Source organism: Staurois parvus, unplaced genomic scaffold (assembly GCF_062004578.1).
Source record: "Staurois parvus isolate SC_StPar_1 unplaced genomic scaffold, SC_StPar_1.0 ptg000991l, whole genome shotgun sequence".
NCBI lineage: Eukaryota > Metazoa > Chordata > Amphibia > Anura > Ranidae > Staurois > Staurois parvus.
In genome coordinates, this window is record NW_028318787.1 from 228,334 (window position 1) to 252,907 (window position 24,574).

The 24,574-nt window shown below is 42.7% G+C and overlaps 1 protein-coding gene across 1 annotated transcript in view; it reads right to left on the minus strand.

The window, feature by feature from the left end:
* LOC149441385 (uncharacterized) overlaps positions 1 to 24,574 on the minus strand; it is a 421,690-nt gene that overhangs the window by 158,114 nt on the left and 239,002 nt on the right. Inside the window, exons 8-9 of the mRNA XM_089657407.1 lie at positions 20,591 to 20,661; positions 19,667 to 19,796 (exon numbers count right to left, since the gene is read on the minus strand). Coding sequence (XP_089513533.1) covers positions 19,667 to 19,796; positions 20,591 to 20,661 — 201 coding nt within the window. The remainder of the gene's footprint in view (positions 1 to 19,666; positions 19,797 to 20,590; positions 20,662 to 24,574) is intronic.

Sequence of the window (24,574 nt, forward strand, 5' to 3'; positions counted from 1 at the left end):
CAACACTGGTGCGGCGGAGTCCATGCGTTTTTGCACAATTTTGTGCACCGTGTTTAGGCCAGCCCATTAATTTCAGTGGGCTGCCCTATGTGTGAAAATCACACAAAAGAAGTGCACAACGCTTTTTTAAATCCTGCTGCACCAAAACACGTGGTACTTCATTACCATGTGTTTTTGTATGAGTGAGAACAAAGTGCATAGGGGAGCCATTGAAAATTAATTAAATTGCTACGTGCCTGAAAAAGTGTATTTTTTTTTTGTGCATTAGAGGAACACGCATGTTTCTACAACAAACAAATGTGAACCTAGCCTTAAGCAGTAGTAAAGTGGGCCCCTGGGTGGTTTAACCACTTGCCTACTGGGCACTTTTACCTCCTTCCTGCAAAGGCCAATTTTCAGTTTTCAGTGCTGTTGCACTTTGAATGACAATTGCGCAGTCAAGCAACACTGTAACCATATGACATTTGTATAATTTTTTTTCACACAAATAGAGCTTTCTTTTGGTGGTATTTACTCGCCGCTGGGTGTTTTTATGTTTTGTGCCATAAACAAAAGTTGAAAAAAATAAAGTTTTTCTTTGTTTCTTTAATAAAATTTTGCAAACAGGTAATTTTTCTCCTTCACTGATGTGCACTGATGGGCAACACTGATGGGCACTGATAGACGGCACGGATAGGTGGCAATGATGATGTGGCACGGATAGGCAGCACTGATAAGCGGCACTGATATGCAACACTGATGGGCACTGATAGGTGACAATGATGGGCAGCACTGAGGGGTGGCACTGACTGCCAGCATTGACTGGCAGAACTGCTGGGCACTGACTGGCAGAACTGCTGGGCACTGGTGGGTGTCACTGCTGGGCACAGGTGGGAGGCACTGCAGGGAACTGATCATCAGTGCCCTGATGATCAGTGCCAATCCATCCTCTGACAATTTCCGGTTATCAAAGTCCAACTTTATTCAGCGTCTCTGTATATAAAACATCCAGTAGGGCTGATATCTTCTTAATGAGTATTCTTCTTCCACAAGTGACAAAAAAACCTCTTCCTACACTTAGTACCCTGAAAAAAATATAAATCGCATATAGTGCATTATCTGCAACGCATGATATCCAACATAGCAAAAAAATCACTCCACCGTGTGTGCACCTCTAACCATCCGTCATCCTTACTCTTACACTCTCATAAATTTGAAAAAGCTTCCACAAAATCCACCTTCCTTCGTGGTTGGGCTCCTAAATCCGTCCGCCATCGCATAGGAAATATATCTCCGAAGGAATCACACAGTGTTATATCTTCAAAAATCCTTTCACTCTGCTCGTGCTCCCCTCGTAACATCAACTCTCAGTGCTAGTGAACACACTGACCGCCACCTCCTATCTTGTGCACTTTACCAGACCAATATAGTCCACTCGCTTAGAAAAGGGGGGCTCTTCTCACTCTACAGATCATCCAGTTCTCAATGGCATCATAACATGTAGCGAAGTTCAACCAACATAGTGCAGTAGGCAACGGTAGGGATATAGCTTCTTTAATAATCAAATTGTGCTTACAAGAAAGACAAGGAGTCTCAGCATGTGTAGAAATGGCACTGTTGCAATTTGAATGACAATTGTGCGGTCATGCAACAGTGTACCCATATGACATTTGATGCTGCTGCACAGATAGGCACTCGGTGCGGGGGGGGGGGCACTGTTGGGTGCCACTGCTGGGCACTTTTGGGGCTGCACTGATAATCAGGGCACTGCGACAGCGTGAGTGAGGGGCTTTATGGCGACTTAAACTTTTAATATTTCTAACATTGTGCTGTTTATCTCCCCCTCCCCTCCCTGCCTGTCTCCAACACCGCATCCTGAAACTAGCAGGGAGGAGAGAGACCTTGCAGTGTAATGAGCACCGATTGGCTGCTCGTCAGGAAAGGGGAGTGTTGGACTTATCCTTTATCCCTTTCGCTGCCAGAGCCATTTTTGCATTTTTTGCACACATTTAAAAAATCATTTAAGGCCTGAAGATTGCACAAAACTCCAAAACATTATATATTTTCTGAAGTTCCAATTTTTTTATGTCACACAACATTATCACAAATTTCAGTAAAAAATACAATTAAATTAATTTTAGGGCACAAAAAGCAATAAATTATCCAATTTTTTGTAAAATATAAGAGACAAGGTTGCATCAAGTAAATAGATATCCAACATGTCAAACCTTAAATTTGTTTGCACTCATGAAATGGCAACAAACTTTAGTACCCTATATTTTCTATAGGTGACGCTTTTAAAGCCCTTATCGGTCATCAGTTTTGCATTACGGAGGAGGTCTGGTGCTAGAATTATTGCTCTCATTCTGACGTGCGCGGCGATATGCAACATGTATTGCAATGGTCGTTTTCATGTGTGGGTGTCTCAACGCCTGCCTTTACGTTTGTGCATGCGTACATATGTGGGGGTGGGGGGGCCTTGAAAAATCTGGGGGAGGATTATATACTTGGGTGTAACTTACATTTAAAAAAAAAAGTTTTTACCTTATTTTTTTTTTGCATCACATAGGGGACAAAAAGTCACCTATGGGATGATTTTTGGTTACAGGCTCTCTTTTTTGAAATATCCAGGGTCTAAAAAGACCCTGCATGTCTCCCCTGTGCTCCTCTAAATGTAATGCAGTGCACATCGCACTGCATTACATTTTTTCTCGGCCCACGATGGCTGGGAATCGGTCAACTGGGACTCGGAAGTGATGTCACATCACTTCCGTGTCAGGACAATAAGGGGTGGGGAGCGGATGTGCCTGCTCTCCTCCCTCCTCTATACTCGCATCCCGACATACCGCGGGCATCACTGAACCAGTCCTGGGCCCACAGATGAGCAAGCAGAGCCCGGGACATATAGCGGGCAGGGGGGCCGCGGCTGGCACTGTGTGGAAGCAATTGGGTGGCAGCTCTGCCGCCCGTATGCTTCCACCTGACAGATGAGCCCTGCTGCTTGCCCACAGTAGGGCTAAAGGCAAAAATAACTACCTGTCTGGCGCCCAGAACTACATGTCCCAGGCGTCGGGCGATATGAATTGCACATCCCTGCATTGACCGCCTTTTTTTTTCACATTTTAATGAAATTTTACAAAGTGACATTTCATTCAGTTCCTTCAGCCGCAGCAAGGTGTGGTGGACTGCGTCACACTACACTGCTGAGTAATGCATGAAAAGCCTTGCTTCTGGTTTCAGATTGTGCTCGGCATGGCTGCAAACTACAGTCCTAATGCACCTGATGTAAAGGAGCCCCTAGTCAGAAAATCAAAGATACAATATTATATAGAAACCATTCATAGTGTAATAAGAACACATACTGTAGCCCTCTCTATGGGTCAGGAACTAAAGGGAAATCTCCCAAGTGGGACACAGTTTGCAAAGAAAAAAAAGAAAACTGACGGGTTATAACATTCCCTTACCGTCCATAAAATTTTGGCTTTAGTTCTACATTAACGATTCACTTTTGTTGTTGAGCTCTTGGCACCAAAGTCTCAGGATTGCAGGACTGGTAGCCTCAGGTGCCTGATATGACAAGCATGGCCCATAAGGTGTAAAGTGTCTATAGCCAAAATGTTGTTTTGCAGAAAGTGGGCAAGTAATTACTAGCTAGAGATGGCAGCTCCATAACCTTGCATTTCCAGTGACTAATTCAGATAATACAAGGTACAAGAGGTAGAGTGCACAAGGACCAGACACACTGAACTAATGTCAGTGCTGTACTTACTGCATTTACTTTTCAGAAATAGACTTGCATAGGATGGCACTGATGTGTAAATGATACTTTCCACTCTAGTTTCCTGCATCTCTTCTTTAATAAGACATTAGATAATGAAGCAAGTCAGATTTCAGTTTACTAGGCTTAAGCTGGGTACACACTATCATTTTTTTGTCCATTCAAACCAGTGGGCTAAAGGGGGGGGGGGGACTGAAGAGCTCAGGAGGAGTTTGCTGTTCTATCCATGCCAGAAGGGAGGAGCTTGCTGTTCTATCCTTGCCAGAAGGGAGGAGCTTGCTGTTCTATCCTTGCCATAAAGGAGGAGCTTGCTGTTCTATCCTTGCCATAAAGAAGGAGCTTGCTGTTCTATCCTTGCCAGAAGGGAGGAGCTTGCTGTTCTATCCTTGCCAGAAGGGAGGAGCTTGCTGTTCTAGCCTTGCCAGAAGGGAGGAGCTTGCTGTTCTAGCCTTGCCAGAAGGGAGGAGCTTGATGTTCTATACTTGCCAGAACACACCGGTCAGCCCTTGCAGCCATTGGCTGCCAGCACTGATCGGATGCCAATTAGATACTGGTTTTCCAGCATGCCAGTTCGATAGAAGACGGCCGTTTGCCCGGCTTCTGTTGGACATGTGGGTGTACAACGTCAGCTGGTTTCTATTGAACTGACCGATATTTGGTCCATGTGTACAGGGCTTAAGGACCTGTGTTGATGAGCTTTTGACATCGGGGTGTGACAATTCTGAGATCCTTCAGAATTCATTGACCGCTGCATTTGACCTACAGTTGACTTTCTTCTGACCTTCATTTGATCTGTTTGGGGTGAGGAACAGTTCTGTTGTAAAAAAAAAAAAGCAAATCTCGTCACAGGTTCTAAATCTGATGTTTCTATGAGTTTAGGCTCCTTTCACATGGAGCGTTCTGATCAGCAGAGAGTCGTGAGCAGATCACGACAGGACAGATGTCAGGTTTTCTTTTTCTTTTTCTTTTTTTGAGATCCATCTTTCACATTTAGTTTGTGCCTGGCAGACATGGGTGGACACGTGAAGTGTCTTTTAGCATGACATAATATATAAAAGAACATTTGTCATTTTTCATTTCCAGCTGAAGCCTAACGTTATTGTACATGTATACTAATTTTTGTTTCCCTGCAGTACTAATTAACAGTCTTACTGGCATCTTTTTTTTTTGTTTAGGATGCGTCCCAGTATAGGACCAGCTGGCCTCCACCTTCACAGACACAGACCTGTGGACCCTGGGATATGAAGGAGTGTCTGGGGACTGGAGGATTTGGTTATGTCCTTCGCTGGAACAATAGGGTAGGGACAAATGTTCCAACAGAAATACATACAACACTTTGGCTCCCATGTATACCAGTGCAAGCTCTTTGGTTAAAAAGGATGCTCTATAAGAATACAAATAAAGGGTGTCTTATGAAGATTTATTTGTGTAAGAGACTCTACATGCTTTTCTATTGAAGTCAGTGGAAGTAGATCATTGTCCTATACATGCATCCTTTCACGCATCTTTTGGATATTGCCACACCATTCACCACAAAACCCAGCCTCAACCTTTAGGTCCCATTCATACTTAGGCTACGTTCACACTAGCATTGTGTGCAGGCGGCAGAGAGGCATTTGGGAAGCGTTTTTACAGCTTTCCAAACACCTGACAATTCTGCACATTGCAGCACATGGTGCTGTTCTAATGGGAGCGTTAGCGTCGCGGCAAAACGGACGCCTCTGGTCGAGTCAGCAGGTGTTGAAGCCTCCTATTCTAGTCTATGGTTCCGCTCCGCAAACGCCCGGCCGGCGTGTGCGGTTGCGGGGCGTTTGTGGAGCAGTAACACCAAACTTTATTCTAGGCGTTTGTGGGGCGTTGTTAACGCTCGGCAAACTCCTAGCAACCGCCCCTAAACCGCGCATGCGGCATTTGCGGAGCGTTAAAAACCGCTCCGCAAATGCCGGACCAGCGCTTGCCAAACGCTATAGGGGCCCTTACAATGAGGGGCAGACCGCAAATTCCTGCAAGAGATTCATTGGGGTGTATGCAAACAGCTGCAGACCAGTAGCTCTATTAAAAGCACTGAGAGGCTGACACAGCCCTCAGCCATTTGCATGTAATTAGAAATGCAGTGATTACCTACAGATGATCAACCTTGCATACAAACTGTTTGTGTCCAGGAGTAATCATCCATAGGTAATCACTGCATACCTGATTACGTGGGATTGGCTATGGGCACTGTCAGTCTCTCATTGCATTAAACAGAGCTTCCTTCGTACAGCTACTCACATACACAATGCAACTGTTAACGCCGTCTTACTCTTTTCCTCCTACTGATTTCCTACTCGGCTCGTTCCTTATGGTTACCTTTTCCACCTCTTTTTCACTTTCTGTTTAACACTCCTCTTTTTACACTCTATTAATCTACTTTCTCTTCTGCTGTCTCTGTCTTCTCATCTCCTCTCCTCTGTCCCCACACTTTGCTCATTCCTCCTCTTCCTCTATTCTCTTCACCGTCATCTGCTTGCATCCTCTGCTCATTTTTTCCCCTCTATACCACAGGTGTCAAACTGGTGGCCCTCCAGCTGTTCCCACACTACAAGTCCCATGAGGCATTGCAAGATTGACAGTTACAAGCATGACTCCCAAAGGCAGAGGCATGTTGGGACTTGTAGTTTTGCAACAGCTGGAGGGCCGCCAGTTTGGCACCCCAGCTCTATACTTTTACCTTCTGTTCATCTCCTTCTTCTTCTTCTCCTTCTGCGTGCTCACCTTCAGTTGGTTTTCTTCAACTTTGCTGTCTCACATTTATTTCCTCCTACCTTGTCTGCTCTCACCCTCTGCTTATCTCTCCTCCTTCTCATGATCACCATTTGCTCCTCTGCTCCCTCTCTTTTCCTGCCGTTTGCTTACCCGTCTTCCCTGCTCTCAGTCTCCATAGCTCTCCCTTCTTTACTTCCCAACTTTTGCCCTGCGCTGTTTTCCTCTAATCTCAACGTTTGCTTATTTCTTTTCTTCTCTACATTTTTTTTTTTTTCTACACAGGAAAGCGGGGAAGAAGTGGCCATCAAGCAATGCTGACAGGAGCTGAGTCCAAAGAACAAAGAGAGATGGTGCTTAGAAATTCAGATTATGAAAAAGTGAGATAATCTTCTGTTTCTCTTCTCTACTTGTCAGGGTATGGCATACATGCGGTTTTGAGTTGTGTGAATACATATCTGAGAAGTTTTATCACCCGTGCATCAATCAGTTATAAGGGATATGAAATACAGAAATCATATTTCTGGATGGGATCATTATGGTTAAAGCAGCATCTTAAATATTTTTTTTTGTTGCTGTGATGGTGGGATTTCCCTGCAATTATTGTGTTTGTACTTTTCCTATAACAAAGGCACTATTGCTGTACAGTTTCAAAACATTGGGATTTCATATAGGCGTATTTGTGTATATATACAATTATACACATGTATAAAATTAAAAAAACATAATGCTGGCGCAACACAACTACTGGATGTCCTAACCACCATTGGGTTAAATACCCGCTTTTCTTCTTCTGCTTTCTGCAGGACTTCCGGGACTGATTTAGAGTGATTCTGATTGGTCGGCGCCAGCACAGAGAATCACTCTGATCTGTCCAAGAAGCCTTGCAGGAAGGTGAGGGAGAAGAAAGAGAATTCCAAATCCCCATACTGCTACACCAGCAGCTTTGGCAATGACAGTTCATCATCCACAGAGGTAAGTACAGTGGGACCCGGGATGGGGAGAGTAAAGGGTGTTAGTTCACCCCATTTTTTTTTCTCTTTCTGAAAAGGTGAACTATCCCTCTAAATTTTTGACTGAAGTCAGTTACTTTTTTATGTTTACATTTGTGGGGTTTTTTTTTTAAACTATTTGCTATTTTGTTTATTAAAGGAGTAGACTGTTCAAAGTGAATGTCTGGGGAAAAAAAATGGAATCTATTTTTACTGAGGATAGCCTGTCATGCTGTGGAACGAAAAAAAACAGGGGTTTTGCTTGCACATGATTTGGTATTCAAAAACAAAACCCCTTTAGTTTATTTGCTAACATTCATTTTGGAAGATGAAACTTCTACACCTTTATTAAAACCGTCCTCTCTCTTCCCTGATGCTCCACCCCTTAGCTGACATATCTTGGTTAGTGTATAAAGCTGTGTTGCTCTTACATAGTAGTGAGGCATGCACAAAGCAATGGAGTTCCAGCTGACAAAGCTACCAGTAGGGCTAGTATGAACATGTACTGTATGTGAGGTGATTGCTCTCCTTCTCATTCCTGACCATCTCTTTCCTTTTTCCATATGGGACCTTTTTTTTATCTTGCACATTTGTGTATGTGTTTTCTGTCCTTTGAGCCATAAGTATTGTTTACTGAATAGTAACATACCTATCTTAGACTGAATCACAAGAATGTGGTTTCTGCCTGTGAGGTGCCTGAAGGTTTACAGAAATTGGCACCCAATGATCTTCCTCTTCTGGCTATGGAGTTCTGCTTGGGAGGTGACTTGCGCAAGGTAGGTAATGCAACATGTAGCTTACAAATACCTATTTAATATAATATGTATATCCTCAAATACTTGCCAGGATATTTATGCTGCTACATTTAGATCATAACGCACAATCCCTTATATAAACACCGATGTTGAGGATATTAGGTGGAATTGCTCAAAAGCAACTATACATTACAAACATTTCCCAGCACTTATACTGTAACTGCTAGCCAGCATAACAATAATTACAATTTTCAGCAATTTGCATCAAAACAACAATACATTTGAAAATAGATGTGGAAACCACATTGCCTCATCGAGGCCCCTCTTCCTTGTGCATGCGGTGTGTATGGTAATGCACATGTGTTTGCCTTTCACACAAATTTGCAGCACATAGGTATGGACCAGCCCCATAGGGAATGAATGGGATATCTACTTGAAATGCATTTTGTATGCAGCAAAATGCATGTTTTGCTGCATCATAATGGAATAGCTTGAATAGGCCCTAACAGAGCTTCATGTTATACCCTATATAGCAAAAAAAAAAAAAATTGAGGACCACCATGAGAGCTCTGTTAAACTAGAGTTAGGGACTACACTTTACAACCAGGCAGTGTGTTTTATACTTATTTGCAAATGAATGCAACGAAAACTTGTTTTTATGCAAATCGTTGAAACTGTATAGAATTGTTTTACTTTGGGTTTTTTTTGCTAGCTATCTGGTAAAAAGCTTGCAAGTACTGGGAAATATTTGCGTTCTATTGCTCTGTGAAATGCCCTGTCCATGTGCACCTTACTTTAAAAAACTAGTTATAAATTGAATGGAGTGTTTTCTACTTTTGTGTTGCTTGGTCATAGGAACCAGACTGGAGCTTCCCATTAAAGCGACTGTGAAGTCATATTTTTTTTCAAAATAGCAAACATTGAATTGCACAGAGTGGCTCCAAACCTCTTCCACATGTGTTTCTGGCTCATTCTCTTCTGACTGGGCCCCCATAGCAAGCCACTTGCTATGGAGGCACACCTGCGGGCTCAATAGCGACCAGTGCTGCCTGCATCCATAGACTCAGACAGTGCAGCTTGGCCCTGCTCTCCACTCCCACATCACAGGATTTGGCTGACAGGAGCTTATGGCTCCCGCTGCCCCAGCAAAGCCTGTGAGAGTGGGGAGAGAAAAGAGAGCTGCTACAGACTGGCACAGTGCTGGATCAAGAGGCGACTCAGGTGAGTGTAATGGGGGGGACGATATTGCTGCTTAATGCATTAAGATAAAAAATGTTTTAACTGTAGAACCAATTTAACTTATATCTGTGCTAGAGAAATTACATCCTATCGGTTGGTATGGGAGAGACTCTTACATCCGAATATACTTTAAAGTGTGCTGTGCAGGGGTATTCCAAGCTCAGTCTATCAGTCTTTAGGCTTCAGAGCACAATAGTAGGTGGCTATATAATTTAAATTATTTTTGCTGAACATACTCCAGGATGTAGCCTGCCCACATAAAACATGTGATATAGCAGGGTTTGATATATCTCTCAGTATCTAGGCAGTGGGAAAAAAACTTGCAACTGATTTGGAATTTTCCTGTACTTTTTCATTGATTGATTTTACTTCTATGTAGCACTTGAATCAATATGACAATTGTTGTGGACTGAAGGAAGGATCGATCCTTACTCTTCTTACTGATATCTGGATTATTCTAAATATACTCAGCTACTTGCTTATTTAGTAAGGAAAAAGCCACATACAGACATCAGCAAGCCACAATGACTACTTGACATTTACTTTCATTGAGCTGACCTAAGTAAACTGGAACTGCAAGTCTTACATAGATTAAGACCTCATTCACACAGATGCATAGACCTGTAAGTCTGTTCAGAGAGTCATGCTTATGCACCTGGGAAATGACAGCATCTAGCCTGTCAAAATTAGTGACAACCTGGAGACGCAGCGGTTGTACAGATCTTCCCACACATGCCAGTGTTTACATCCTTGCGGTGACAGATGCACAGCACGGGGCGCAGGGGTACAGGACTTTACACCGGTATGAATAAAGTCTAGAACAAGTTGCAGTCCTCTGCTACCACTTAGTGCACCCTGTCTGTGACCTAGTTCTAATATCCTTTTAGCATATATGTGAATTTATATTTTTGTGGACTTTGTGATAGCCTAAAAATAATTGAAGGGGCCAAAACATTTCATTACACATGGTTAGTGTGGGTAAAAGGACTGTGTCCCATTGGGGAGATTTCCTTTCACTTCAATTCCTGAAGACATCACAGGAAGTTCTCCAACTTGCGGAAAATCCAGACAGTTGTCACCAGAACTGAAAGACTTTCCCTCTATTCTCACTCTTGTGACAACTCAACAAACGTGCTTCATAATTATATAAACATATTTCTCACTGTGTTTTCCAGGAGGCTCTTGTACTGTTTTGTGTGCACTTGGCAAAGTACATGCCAAAACTACATATGGGGGACAATTCCCATTAGCACATAGCAAACCGTGTATATGAGTCACAAAATAGAAAAGCACAAATATGCTTCTCACATCACTGAAAAAGAGAAGAGTTAAACCTTGGCTAGTCTCAATGTAGGACATAATGGCAATACCATGTCCACAGGCATGAACTCTTCTTTTTTTTTTTCTTTTATGTCTTTCAGCCTGTTCTCTCTATAGGCTGTTGCATTATTACATATTTAGGAACATGTTTTAATTTTTTTTTTTATAGCTTCAGCTCTCCGGTATCTCCATGAGAATAGAATAATCCACAGAGATTTGGAGCCTGAGAACATTGTGCTGCAGTAAGGGGAGAGCAGGGTAGGTTAACATGACATGTGGCATAGTGCTGGCTAATCAGGAAAGGGAATTCCACCTCATAGGATACTTTCACATGGATTTTAAAAACAGGTGTTTGGTAAGCGATTGGAAAGGATTGAAACTGCTTTATATTAATGTTGCACATGTAAGTGAATATGTTAGTTGTCATTCACATTTCCATTTCCATTGCTTTGGATTACTGTGATTTGGATGCCACAAGCCGCTTTTTCTCACGTATGAAAGTCATTGGGTACATTGCATTGAAGAAGTGTCTTTTGTTGTTTTTTTATGATTATGGGGAAATGGCTGACATAGCTTGTTGCTGACAAACATCAAAAAATCCTGTCAAGTGCTTGCTGAGGGTGTCACAAACATAAACTAACACTTGGTAAATTCATGGGGTGTTTTAATAAGCTATGACAGCAACACCAATACCAGTTGCTGTGACAGCAACACCAATACCAGTTGCCTATGTGAACTACTACTAGAATACGAACATGCCAGTACTGGTATTATATTATGATACACTTTACTTTTAAATTAGAAGCATTAAACGCCTCTACGTTGTTCTCTAAACAGCTCAGCCTACCCTTTTCCTTCTTCCCAGCAGTGACTCAGTAAATCAGTTTTCCTACTGCAGTGGCTCAGTAACCTTTTAATCTTTGAGGTGAAAATAGGACCACTCTAGGAGGATAGGCTGTATTGCTGATAGAATGACTTTAGCACTCTTGCTTTGAACATTAAGGATGAATTACCCACAGTGCCTTCAGCTGCAGAGGACAGGAAGGGTTTTATACAGTCCTCTGTAGCTGAAGGCACTGTGGTCACAGAGTCACTTTAAATATACCTCCTATTAGTATTAAATTTCCATATAAAATATTATCATGAAAAAGGGTGGGATAAAAATTTCAAAGAATCAAAATAATGTTTTGTTTTTTTTTATTGTCAGCTGCAATGTGTATTATTTTTTTTTATTATTTCTAGCTAATTCATAAGATTATAGACCTGGGATATGCCATAGAACTGGACCAGGGCAGTCTATGTACCTCCTTTGTGGGCACCTATCTGGTATCTGCAGTATCTGGTAAGTAACAAGTTCACAAATCCATGCCAAGATGTATCTGAGCAATAGGAAGCATATGTGCTTTATTTAACAAATCATATTTTCACATTCTGAACAGAATCCATAAATACTGGCAGTTCTAAAACTGAAATCCGGTATAAGCAAACAATGTCTAAATACAAGATTTGTGTGTATTCTTCCTTGACTCTTGATGTGCTTTGTGTATTTCTTCCATATCTGTGCAGTAATCCAGTATGACACTATACCCCTGCGCAGCAGCTTCCTGTAGTACAAACTGCTCTCTCCTTGTGCAGGGTGGCTGGATCTTCCTAAGAAAAAAGGGATATTACCCATAACAATCAAACAGCAGTCATCATACCTGTAGTAAACTGTATCTTGGTTGCTGTTGGTTATTGAATGTTGTTTTCATCACTAGCACTCCTTGCACTACTTAACCAAATATGTCTGCTAATGTTTGTCACAACTTCTGTGGGAAAGGAAACGCACCCTGGACTGGTTATTTATAAATTTATTCTAGCCAGACCAAGACACCGCGAGAAAACTTTTTCATAGCTTAGTTGTCATTATCAAACTGGGAAACTTTTTATCTCATTAGAATTCATAATTCTGGTTAAAAGAAAACGTAATTGGTTCTTATTTGAAAAACGTGAAATAGCATTGTGATGCAGGCTAGTCAGGTGCATTGGGGTGCCATTCAGAATGAATAACACGATAAGGCACCAATGCATTTAATGTGCACTGCTGTGAGTTGTAGTAGCATGCAGATTATTGCAAAGAGGTAGTGGGAGCTTGCCCCAAGAAACGTTTATTAACATGTAATTTATTTTATTCCTGTTTAAATTACTGCCAGGCCTGTGACAGGCAGCTTTCTGACTACATGCTGGTGCAAGTCAAGATGTCTTTCAATTGTCTTGATGAAGGAGTCACAACTTTCATTTGCATTGATTAGATGCCTTTTGACTCTGCACCTACTTTTCTCGCTGGCTGGTTGCGTTACCATATTTAAAGTGGAACTAAACCCATCAATGTTACTGTTTTCCAAAAGAGTTACATTCAAAGCATTCCATAAATGATAACTGGTACAGGTGCTAGTGTGCTTATGTTGTCTGTCAAATGAATTTTCAAGCTCTCAAATGGCTGGCCTCATAGCTGATCACATTTGCAGCACCATGACAATTGCAGATCAAACAGCCACCTAGATTGCGGCTTCCTTGGCTGTACGGTATAGGAAGGCTATTTCCACTTTGTGTATGTTAGGGCAAAATAAAAAAAAAAAATTGCACTACCTGTCTGCAATATAAGCATCAATTGCTCATGGAAGTGAACGCATCGTCATTCAAATTTTTACTGATCCCAAACCTGTGAACAAGTCACCATTGAGCTAATATGTGGCCTTTTCATCCCTATCTTAATGCTATGCAAACAATTTACGTAAACTTTTTTTCCCCCTCTTTCCCTAAAGTAAAATGCATACGTTTGCTGTGAGCTTTACCGTTCCTCCACATTACATAAGTCATACTTTTGTTTATCATTTTAAACAGCAGACTTTGTTCATTATTTTTGTTGTCAATATATGTTTTGTTTAAATATTAATATATGTATTCTAATTTTCTACCGAATCAAAGCCCCATTTGTCCCAAACAAACTTTGTATATTATGTTGGTGTAGACTACAGACGCTAAAAGATATGTGTAGAACCAAGATATCACTGAAACAAAAAAAATGCTCTGGGACTCAAGGGGATTTAGGAAGAAAAGGCCCAGGAACTCAAGTGGTTGTTCACCATTTTATTCCTCCATTTAACCTCAGTCTGCACTATTTTGCCCATAGTTGTTCAGCGCCATCCGCAATGTTTTGTGATGACTTATGTTTCAGGCCCCGGAATTACTGGAACAGCAGAAATACACAGTCACTGTGGATTACTGGAGTTTTGGCACGCTGGCATTTGAATGTATAACAGGATTTTGTCCTTTTCTTCCAAACTGGCAACCGGTGCAATGGTAAGGAAGGTGTTGTATTTTATGCTGCTTGTGTAATGCGCATGCAGGGACTTGAAGTAGAACTCCATGTATTTTGTTTTTTTTACCACTAGTTTCCTCTCGGGAAACAAATAAATAGTGCCATGTTGTACTTACCCTCTCCATGCTCGGGTGCTGTCCCCAGCTTCCTTTTCAGTCAGAAGGACAGTTGTGTCACTCTGCCCATTTGCAGAGTCCAGCCTGTAATTTTCAGGAGGGTGCTTCACCAAGTAGTCTAAGTTATTTACAGTTTGTTTGTTTTTTTTTGCTTTTTTTTACAATTGTCAAACTATCTTCAAAATACCTTTTTGGTACTATAATAAATTTATTTTGATTATTGTGGGTGTTTTATTACATTTATCCTTTCCCCACATCACTGCATTATGTTATTTGGCTGGTTTTTTAAAGAGACCATGTCACTTTGAAAAGAGGAGCAAACTGCTGTTGGCATGATGAGTAGGTACCTAAAGGTTTACATTCCTGCAGCAGCCTCCCAAATCTTACTATGTTGGAAAGCTTCACTGGCCAGAAGGTATGTTCAGGTCGTGGGAATTGAATCGGCAAGATTCAGCAATATCGGAAAAAGCCAAAGCTGTGCATTTCAGAACAGACTGAGACTGCTGCAGGTATATGTACCTCTGGGTACCTGCAGTGATTTTCCTCTTGTCCTCCCAGTGACCAAGTCTCTATAAATCCTGCAATGTGCTGTAGAACATTTCTTGCTATATACATGTACAGTTGCAAGAAAAAGTATGTGAACCCCTTGATATTACGTGGAGTTTTGCAGGAATTGGGCATAAAATGTGCTCTGAACGTCATCTAAGTCACAACAATAGAAGAACACAGTCTGCTGAACATAATACTACACAAACATTAGATGTTGCCATGGTTTAATTGCACATGACATGTAAACATTCACAGTGCAGGGAGGAAAAAGTATGTGAGGCCCTAGCTTAATGACTTCTCCCAGAACTAATTGGAGCCAGGAGTGAGCCAACCTTGACTCCAATCAGTGTGATGATATTGGATGTGTTGCTGACAGCTGTCCTGCCCTTAAAAAACACACACCTGTTTTGGGTTTACTGGTTTCAAGAAGCACTGTCTGATGTGAACCATGCCTCGCAGAAAAGAGCCCTCAGAAGAGCTACGATCAAGAATTGTTGAATTGTTGAGCTGGAAAGGGTTACAAAAGTATCTCCAAAAGCCTTGATGTTCATGTGTCCATGGTAAGACACACTGTCTACAAATGGAGAAAGTTTAGCACTGTTGCTACTCTCCCTAGGCGTGGTCGTCCTGTAAAAATGACTGCAAGAGCACAGCGCAGAATGCTGCATGAGGTAAAGAAGAATCCCAGAGTGTCAGCTAAAGACCTACAGAAATCTCTGGCACATGCGAACATTTTTGTTGACACATCTATAATAAGGAAAACATTAAACAAGAATGGAGTACATGGGAGGACACCACGGAGGTAGCCATTGCTGTCCTAAAAGAATATTGCAGCACGTTTGAAGTTTGCAAAAGAGCACTTGGATGTTCCACAGCACTACTGGCAAAATATACTGTAGACAGATGAAACCAAAATTGAGTTGTTTGGGAAGAACACACAACACTATGTGTGGAGAAAAAAAGGCACAGCACACCAACATCAAAACCTCATCCCCACTGTAAAATATGACGTTGTGACTTAGATGACGTTGTGACTTAGATGACGTTCAGAGCACATTTTATGCCCAATTCCTGTAAAACTCCACGTAATCCCAAGGGGATTTCTTGCAACTGTACATCAATCCATAAAAACAGTATCTGTTCTATTAAACTGGGATACCTTGCAATTGGCATTGGAGGTGGGTAAGTATTTGGGCGCAAAAATTTTACTGCTTTAATGCCCAAAATGCTGGAGGATTCATTTTGCCTGCATATTCCCTGTGGGATATGTACATTTTGGATAAATATATATATATATCTCAATCAGTGAGCGCTTCAAATAATAGCAGCTATAGCACGCAAGACAACCAAAACATAAACCTTATAAATATATGTACAAAAAGTGCAGCGCTAAAAGGTGTGAACGCAAATAAAATATGTTAAGATCAATATGTACTCTAGTCCAGATAAAAGTAATATAAGTAATACAATAATAAAAATAAATAAATTAACAAAATGGTGACAGTTCGTGATGAGTGATCAATACAGGAGTTGTTAGTGACTTCACGAACCAGTGGTCTGGTGACAAATAGTAAAAATACGCACTCACCAGATGCGTATTTTAAATACGCATGTGATAAATAAACCAGAGGTCCCCCTCATGGGATGGGATGGATGAGCTGGGCCGTCTTAGCGCACTCTTCTTCCTCTTGTATACAGCAGCCAAACCCCCATCAACATGGTCAATATTGATGGGCGAATCCCTTCCACTGCACTATTGTGCTCTGCCGGCGGGGAGCCTTCCTGGCTAGCAGAACACAATAATCACTGCTGGCGACTATAGCGACCGGCTGTAAACGCATGCAAAAAATCTAACAGGCTGGTTGTGCTGAAGTCTATTGGTGGATCGACTTCAATACAACTAGCCTGCCCATACATGAATCTATATCTTGCTGGTCCCTAATGAACCAGCCAAGATTTGATCCATCTACGGCAGGGGTGGCGAACAAGTTAGACACAAAGAGCCAAAATTTTAAACTGTGAAAGTCAGAGAGCCACACCACGCAGTGACCTGCCAAAACAGACAAACACTCACACAAAAACACATAATTAAAACCATATTATTCACCATAACACTTTCTTCCCCTTACAAAACAACAATGTGTTCATTTCAAGGTAAGTGTCCACCCTCAACACACAATTTAAAATGCAACTTAGCCAGAGTTAACACATCAACTACCCTGGAGGTTGCTGTGGCACCTGTCTCTCTCTCTCTCCCTTCTCTCTCTCACTCTAACACACAAGTATACAAAAAAAAATTCTGAACTAATGGACTGCAGACACAGTACAGGAGATGACCAGAGACTGCGGACAGTACAGGGATGACCAGAGACTGCGGACATAGTAGAGGAGATGACCAGAGACTGCGGACAGTACAGGGATGACCAGAGACTGCGGACATAGTAGAGGAGATGACCAGAGACTGCGGACAGTACAGGGATGACCAGAGACTGCGGACATAGTACAGGAGATGACCAGAGACTGCGGACAGCACAGGGATGACCAGAGACTGCGGACAGCACAGGGATGACCAGAGACTGCGGACAGCACAGGGATGACCAGAGACTGCGGACAGCACAGGGATGACCAGAGACTGCGGACAGCACAGGGATGACCAGAGACTGCGGACAGCACAGGGATGACCAGAGACTGCGGACAGCACAGGGATGACCAGAGACTGCGGACAGCACAGGGATGACCAGAGACTGCGGACAGCACAGGGATGACCAGAGACTGCGGACAGCACAGGGATGACCAGAGACTGCGGACAGCACAGGGATGACCAGAGACTGCGGACAGCACAGGGATGACCAGAGACTGCGGACAGCACAGGGATGACCAGAGACTGCGGACAGCACAGGGATGACCAGAGACTGCGGACAGCACAGGGATGACCAGAGACTGCGGACAGCACAGGGATGACCAGAGACTGCGGACAGCACAGGGATGACCAGAGACTGCGGACAGCACAGGGATGACCAGAGACTGCGGACAGCACAGGGATGACCAGAGACTGCGGACAGCACAGGGATGACCAGAGACTACGAACAGCACAGGGATGACCAGAGACTGCGGACAGTACAGATGACTGCTGACCTTTGGGGAGGTGGGGAGCAGGTACCTGAATTTGACAGGTACCCGCTCTTACTTCCGCAGAGTTTTTGTTTGATCTTACCTGTTCCTTGATCCAGCCGCGCGCTGTCTTCCCGGCTTCTGTAATGGCGCTCGGCATGACAGCCGAGTGCCCAGTGCGCATGAGCGAGAAGCACTTGCACTTTGTGATTGGTCCGGCGGCTTCTGGGATCTGTCATGTGTCCCAGGAACCGCCTTACCATTCACAAAAAGCACCGCTTCTTGCGCATACGCACTTGGCACCCGGCTGTCATGCCCAGTGCCCACACTACAGAAGCCGGAAGACAGCGCGCCGCTGGATAGAGGAACAGGTAAAAATAAGAGAAACATGAAACTTGGCAAAGAGCCACAGTATACAAAATATGATAAGAGGCAAAGAGCCGCATTCATTTTGGCCGGGAGCCGCACGCGGCTCGAGAGACGCGTGTTCGCCACCACTGGTCTACGGCTTAACATACACAGAATATTATCTGCAGATGTTTTTGTTGATGTCAAGAGCAAAAAATGAGCTACCTGAGTGCTACGGCTTTACAGGAACATGTTTTATCAAATGCTGAGAGGGTTGGCTTTGTACAATAGATAAGGCATAGTGCCCAGTACAAAATCTAAATGACTGCCTCTAGTAGTAGAAGTGCAGAACAATCCTGACAAATAAAAAGAAAAGAAAACAGTTTCAGTCTTTTTTTTTTTATTGCTATAGTTCTATTTTAAACTTTTTATATGAATCTTGTTTAGCTCTTTACCTTCAGACTAATTTCTAATGTAAATCTTTTATGAATCTATATGTTTACAGCAAAAGACATGAGGAGCAGTCACTTGTATATGTGTCCATTTTAGCTTAAGTCATTGATCTCTCTACAAGTCAAGCTTTTTTCCCCCCAGAGAAATGTATGGATAGATATACAAGTTTACCTGGTTCAAAGAAAAACATTTCAAAATGTTATTTTTTTTTTTTTAGTTCTTTAGAGATATGGTTTGTCTCTACACTCTAACTGGCACAAATAAAAGACCTATACAAATCTAAAGAAATCAATGCAGCCACCACATCTAAGAATTTGTGAACGGAAATATATTAAATGTTTGTTTTGGGGCTAAAGTAATATGGTTTGGTCAGCAGCCTGCCTGCCTAGCCTGTGACTGGACATTCAAGGAGACTAAGCATACTAATAGGGTTGTTGTTCTGCTTTCTCTTCCTACTAGCCTGTTGACTCTTGAAAATGTTTTCTGACAATGTTGTGCAAAAAAGTATCCCCTACAGGAGGCAAATATCACAAGAAAGTAAATCATTTATGTTAGCTGTGTAATTTATTTTTAATAAAGCCTCCCTACCCCAGACCCAAGTTGGGCTTTAATACATACTGTAGCAAAATTAAATAGCATTTTCCATCTGACTAGAATTCAGCTTTACAGAGGAACTTTACCATGGGCCAATGGTAGCCTGGGGTTCTGTGTGCTCCCAGCACATGGACGTAGCTGGGAGCACACCCGATCATGTGGCAGATCAGGCTCCTGATCATGAGTCTGTTGTGAGAGCCAATCTCAGCAGTCACATGATAGAGAAGCTGCTCCGATTCCTGGCATTGAAGCCCATTTAAAATTCCACCAGGAAGCGGTAAAGAGGTTCAAGAGGAGACTGTGTCTCTTCTGAAATAAAAGAGTCTTACCTTCCTGCTTGCCAGCTGCACAGGAGTTATGTCATCCCGCTGAACCAATCCAGATGGCTGAAGATGTTGAATACTGAAGAAGATGGGGTGAAGATGTTGGTGCTGGGGGAGGTTCGTTGATGTTCCATCACTGACGGGAAGAAGAATAAAGCACACTTTAAGGGAACTTCACACAGTTGTTGAAAATGTCAGTTGTGGTGAACACACAATGCAGCATATGCCACAGTCCTCGTATCCAAAGGCCTCATGCACGCGGACATATACGAGGAAAAGCATGATGTAAATATGGTCATATTTCTGCACTCGAGAAGTCCAAGTGCTGTATACAACTGCCCATAGACATGAACGGCAGTGCACAGGTATATGCCAGTACTTGTGTAAACCAATGTATAGTGTACGGAATGATTCCCAAAAGCAGACTTTTTGAATTCAAGGAATACATGCCTACGCTATACATGGGTGTAGGCCATTACCACCATATACCCACATACAGCCGCTCATAGCTATTCATTTCTGTGGAAGACTGTATGCAGCTTCGGGACTTACCAGACATATGCAATAATTATATCATACATGGCCCCGTACAGCCAAGTGCATGAGGCCAAATGAAACATTCTCCTTGCCAGTGTAATGAGACCAAAATCTGCCTACCAATGCATTGCCGGCCATCCTATTAGCGGAAGAATACAAAGCAAAACGCCCCGGCTATGTGACTCCAGCACCTAAGCAGAACTAAACCCACAGGCTTGACTGTTGCCCCCAAAAAAGTTACATTTAAGGCAAGCTGTGAATGAGAACTGTCACATATGGCTGTTGCTCTCAGCCAAACTGGAAAACCTTCAAGTGGCTGGTGCCATAACACATCACATGTGCAGCACCAAGGCAACTGCGGGTCAAACAAGCCTAAGATGACAGCTTTCTTGCCTGTACAGAATAGGAAGGTTTAGTTCTTCTTTAAAGCGACTGCCAGCCAGGATGGAATAGAGGGTGGTCCCCTGCAAGTAAAAACACAGAAAAAGAAAGTATGTCAGTGATTAATTGCTGTGTTTTTCATTTCCATAAATCATTTTATTCATTCAAAAAATGCCTTAACCCAAGGTTCACATATACACGGCCATTCGGGCCACGTATTGCGCGGCCACGAGAGCCCGTTCATTTGAATAGACTCCCGTGCCCCGTGATACCCACGGAAGAAGTCCCTGCACTGCTTCTGAAATGCAGCCCGCACGGGAACCTTGGTTCCCAGTACAGCTGCATTTTCCAGTGCGGGCGGCATACCATTAGAACTAATGGCACCCGCCTGCGGGTCCGCATTCCTCTGTGCGGGTAGTGCGGCTGCACGGATTTTTGTGCGGATCAGCAGCCGCACCACCCGCAAAGATGTCAACCTAGCCTGTAAACTTGACAGAAAATTTTACTATTCCATAAAGAGTCAACTTTCTAACACAGCCTCCTCCCTTCTTTTAATCGTAGCCCTCGTAGCTCTTTCACGTATGTCCAATAACTGTCTATGATGGCAGAAAAAAATGAACTGAAGTGTCTCTGGCCATACACAGGGCTATCTTTTCTTGTGTCTGAAAGCTGTAGGCTCCAGGCACACTGGCTTAAAAAAAATGCTGCTCCTTGATGAGTTTAGCGTTTTGCCGGTAGAAGCAACTAATGTTATACTAGGTTATCATGCGCATTATGTAGTTTAGAGGCATTTTTTTAAGCAAGGCATTTAGAGGCAGAAAAAACCCTGTTTTGCGTTTTTTTAGAGCATTTTTCTGGCAGGAAAAATGCTAAACGCTCCTAAATGCTGCTAAACGCTAGTACAAAACCGCTCAAAATTAGCATTTTTTTCTGCCAAGAGCACTGGAGTAAGCCAGTGTGTATAGAGCCAAACAGAGCTGTGGGAGAAAAGGAATGCTTGGGAAAGAGGGCAACTAAAGCCGGCCATACATTAGCCACTTCCCGTCTGGCCCATGTAAATAAACGGCCGGACGGGAGCAGTGCCGAAGCGGGTGGCCGTTTATAAACGGCCCCCGCATTCACTGCCTGTGCGCGCTCTCTGGGATCGCGCTGCACCACGATCCGGTGCCTGCTGTGTAATAACACCGATCGCTGTACGGGAGGTCCCAATATTTATGTGATCACTGACGGCCAATCAGTGATCACAGGAACAGTAGTAAACAAGATGTCACTTCCTGACATTGCTTACTACCTCTGAAATCTGTGAATGATCAGAGGTCACATGGTACAAGGATATTCACAACAGCCTTGTACCATGTGACAAGCTGTGACCAAACACAGCTCTCACAGTATTTCTCAATGGCTGCAAGAATGCAGCCAGAGAGAAGGAGAAATTATTGCTTTTACAGCCTTTATGGGTGTAAAAGCAATCAGTGTAAAAAAAAAAAAAAAATCTTCATCACCCCCCAGAAGTAGTAAAGTGTCACTATGGTGACACTGCACTGCTAGGGTGACAGCAAGTTAAAAAAATAAAAAACAAATAACAGTATAAAAAATAAAATAAAAATGTAAAAAAAAACTAATTTGCTTTATTTTTTTTTTTTACTAAACCGATAGCTGAATACATATTGGCCAAGATTTATGAAGAAAGATAATTTATTTGCAACATTTTTATAAGAAAAACACTTTTTTATTCAAAATGTTTGGACTTTTTCATTTTTATAGCAAAAAATAAAAATCCCAGTAGTGAATAAATACCACCAAAATAAAGTTTTATCTGTCTCAAAAAAATGCTAAAAAATTCATGTGGGTACAGTGTTGCATGGCCGCGCAATTGTCATTCAAAGTGTGATAGCGCTGAATCTGAAAATTGGCCTGGACAGGAAGGGGGTGAATGCGTCCGGACTTGAATTGGTTAAAGTGTATGCCTTGACAATACTGTATGCCGGACTGCATCCCGAGATCTCAGCATTACTCCTTTTCAGTTAATGAGCATGCACAGTGCCTCAAAGAATGGACATTACTGAGGGGATTGTAGCTGTGAAAGGGTGGCTCCTGCATAATTAGTAGCAGTACCAACCAGAAAGTGGACATAATCTGGGGCAGGACTAATGACAAAGAAGGCCTGATATGCCTTGGCCATGGGCAGGGCTGACAGTCACTTGTGAACTGAGATGAAGATGTCGGTAAGTATGATAGTACTTTGGCAAACCAAAAACCATTGAGTTTAGGGATTACTACTTTGTGGAAATCTATTTCTATTTTTCAGTTGGAAGGTTATAAACACTACACTTGCGCCCCCTGCTGGTGAATTAATGTACTGCATGGTATTCTTTACTGTCCATGATGAAAGTTTCTGAAAGCAGATTTTTAAAATTTTCTTCCACTTTACATTTGTGTCTTTCTTTGTCTCTCCTCCTTTCTCTATACTTTTATACATTGTCTGTTGGTACCCTATATTTTCCTCTCACCCACCCTTCTGTCCTGCCGCCTTCTTTCTTTCTTCATTCTTTCATTCCTATCTTCATCTCCCCCAATGTTCCTTCTTTTTTTTCACTTGGTATTTGATTCTTGCTTTCCTTATTAGCAGTGGTGTCTTTCTTTCTTTCCTACAAATGCTGCAATTTTTACTCCCCACAAATGCAAGTCTAACAACCCATATAGGTGCACTGAAGGTGTTTTCTACCCTGAGCCCGGTGTCAGCCCAGTCCACAGTTTTTTACTTTTCCATTGCCAACATGATGACCACTGGATGGGTCCAATCCACCGCAGTGTGCTAGAAATGTAGCTGATCACCACTAACTGCTCTGCAAAGGGCATATTTATGAATCAGTGGATGTGACATACACTAAACATTCAATATAAGTGAATCGGTCACTGTAATGTAACACACATTCCCCAGGAAGATACACCTGCAGTGTCTCATGGCTTTATAAATATGCCCCTTGATGTCAGTGTGAGTCTCTACCATCTTCTGCTTCTGGAATTCAAAATATCTGTAAATGAAAGTAAGCAGTGCAGTATTTATTAGGACCAAATTATATCTAGCATATCACATCTGACGCTTTGCTGTCACCTTCATTAGGCTTCTTGTTCATAAAATCATTTCTAAAGTAAAGAAAGTCACAGCTGGCCAGTAACAAGAAGAAGAGGTAAGTGACTCACACCGACAACTCACACTGACACAGACAGTTCAGGTTTAACATCTGCTGCTCCAGGGGAAACGATCAGAGGAAAGACAAAAGAGCTGCACACATCAACTACAGATGATCAACACATGGACTGGCTGAAGTCATACTAATCAAAGAGGTTTCTGATTGGAACCCATTGCACCTCTTTTTGGGAGCGCACTGCAACAAACTAATGTCCATTGGAAGGTGTGCTTGGGTACTAAATGTATTGTTGAAGCGGAGCTATACTCACCTTCTCTCCAGCACTGTGATGTCCTGGAGCTGGCCAGGCCAAGATGACATCACTCCCGCACGTGTGCGAGGTCATTCATCTCCGAAATTCTATACTAAGCTGTTTGTGCAGATGGGCAGGTAACAGGTCTGGATCTAGCCTGTCTGATATGGGGGTGCAGTAAAAAACATCAGGGGGGCAGGGGATACAAGGTCAACAGGGCAGTGTATAGAAGTCAGTAGGGCAGTGTACAGGGGGGCCAGCAGGGCAGAGAGAGAGGGAAAGCAGTTCATAGGGCAGAATACAGAGGCCATTAGTTTGTAGGGCAGTTTACAGCGAGATATCAAGGAAGTTTACAGGGGAAAGAAGGGAAGTGTACAGGGGTCAGCAGGACAGAGGATGAGAGGTCAGCAGGAGAGTGTGCAAGAGTCAGTAGGGCAGTTTACAGGCAGTCAGTAGGGCACAAAATAGGGGTCAGCAGGGCAGAATACAGAGGCCATTAGTTTGTAGGGCAGTTTACAGCGAGTTATCAAGGACATTTACAAGGGAAACAAG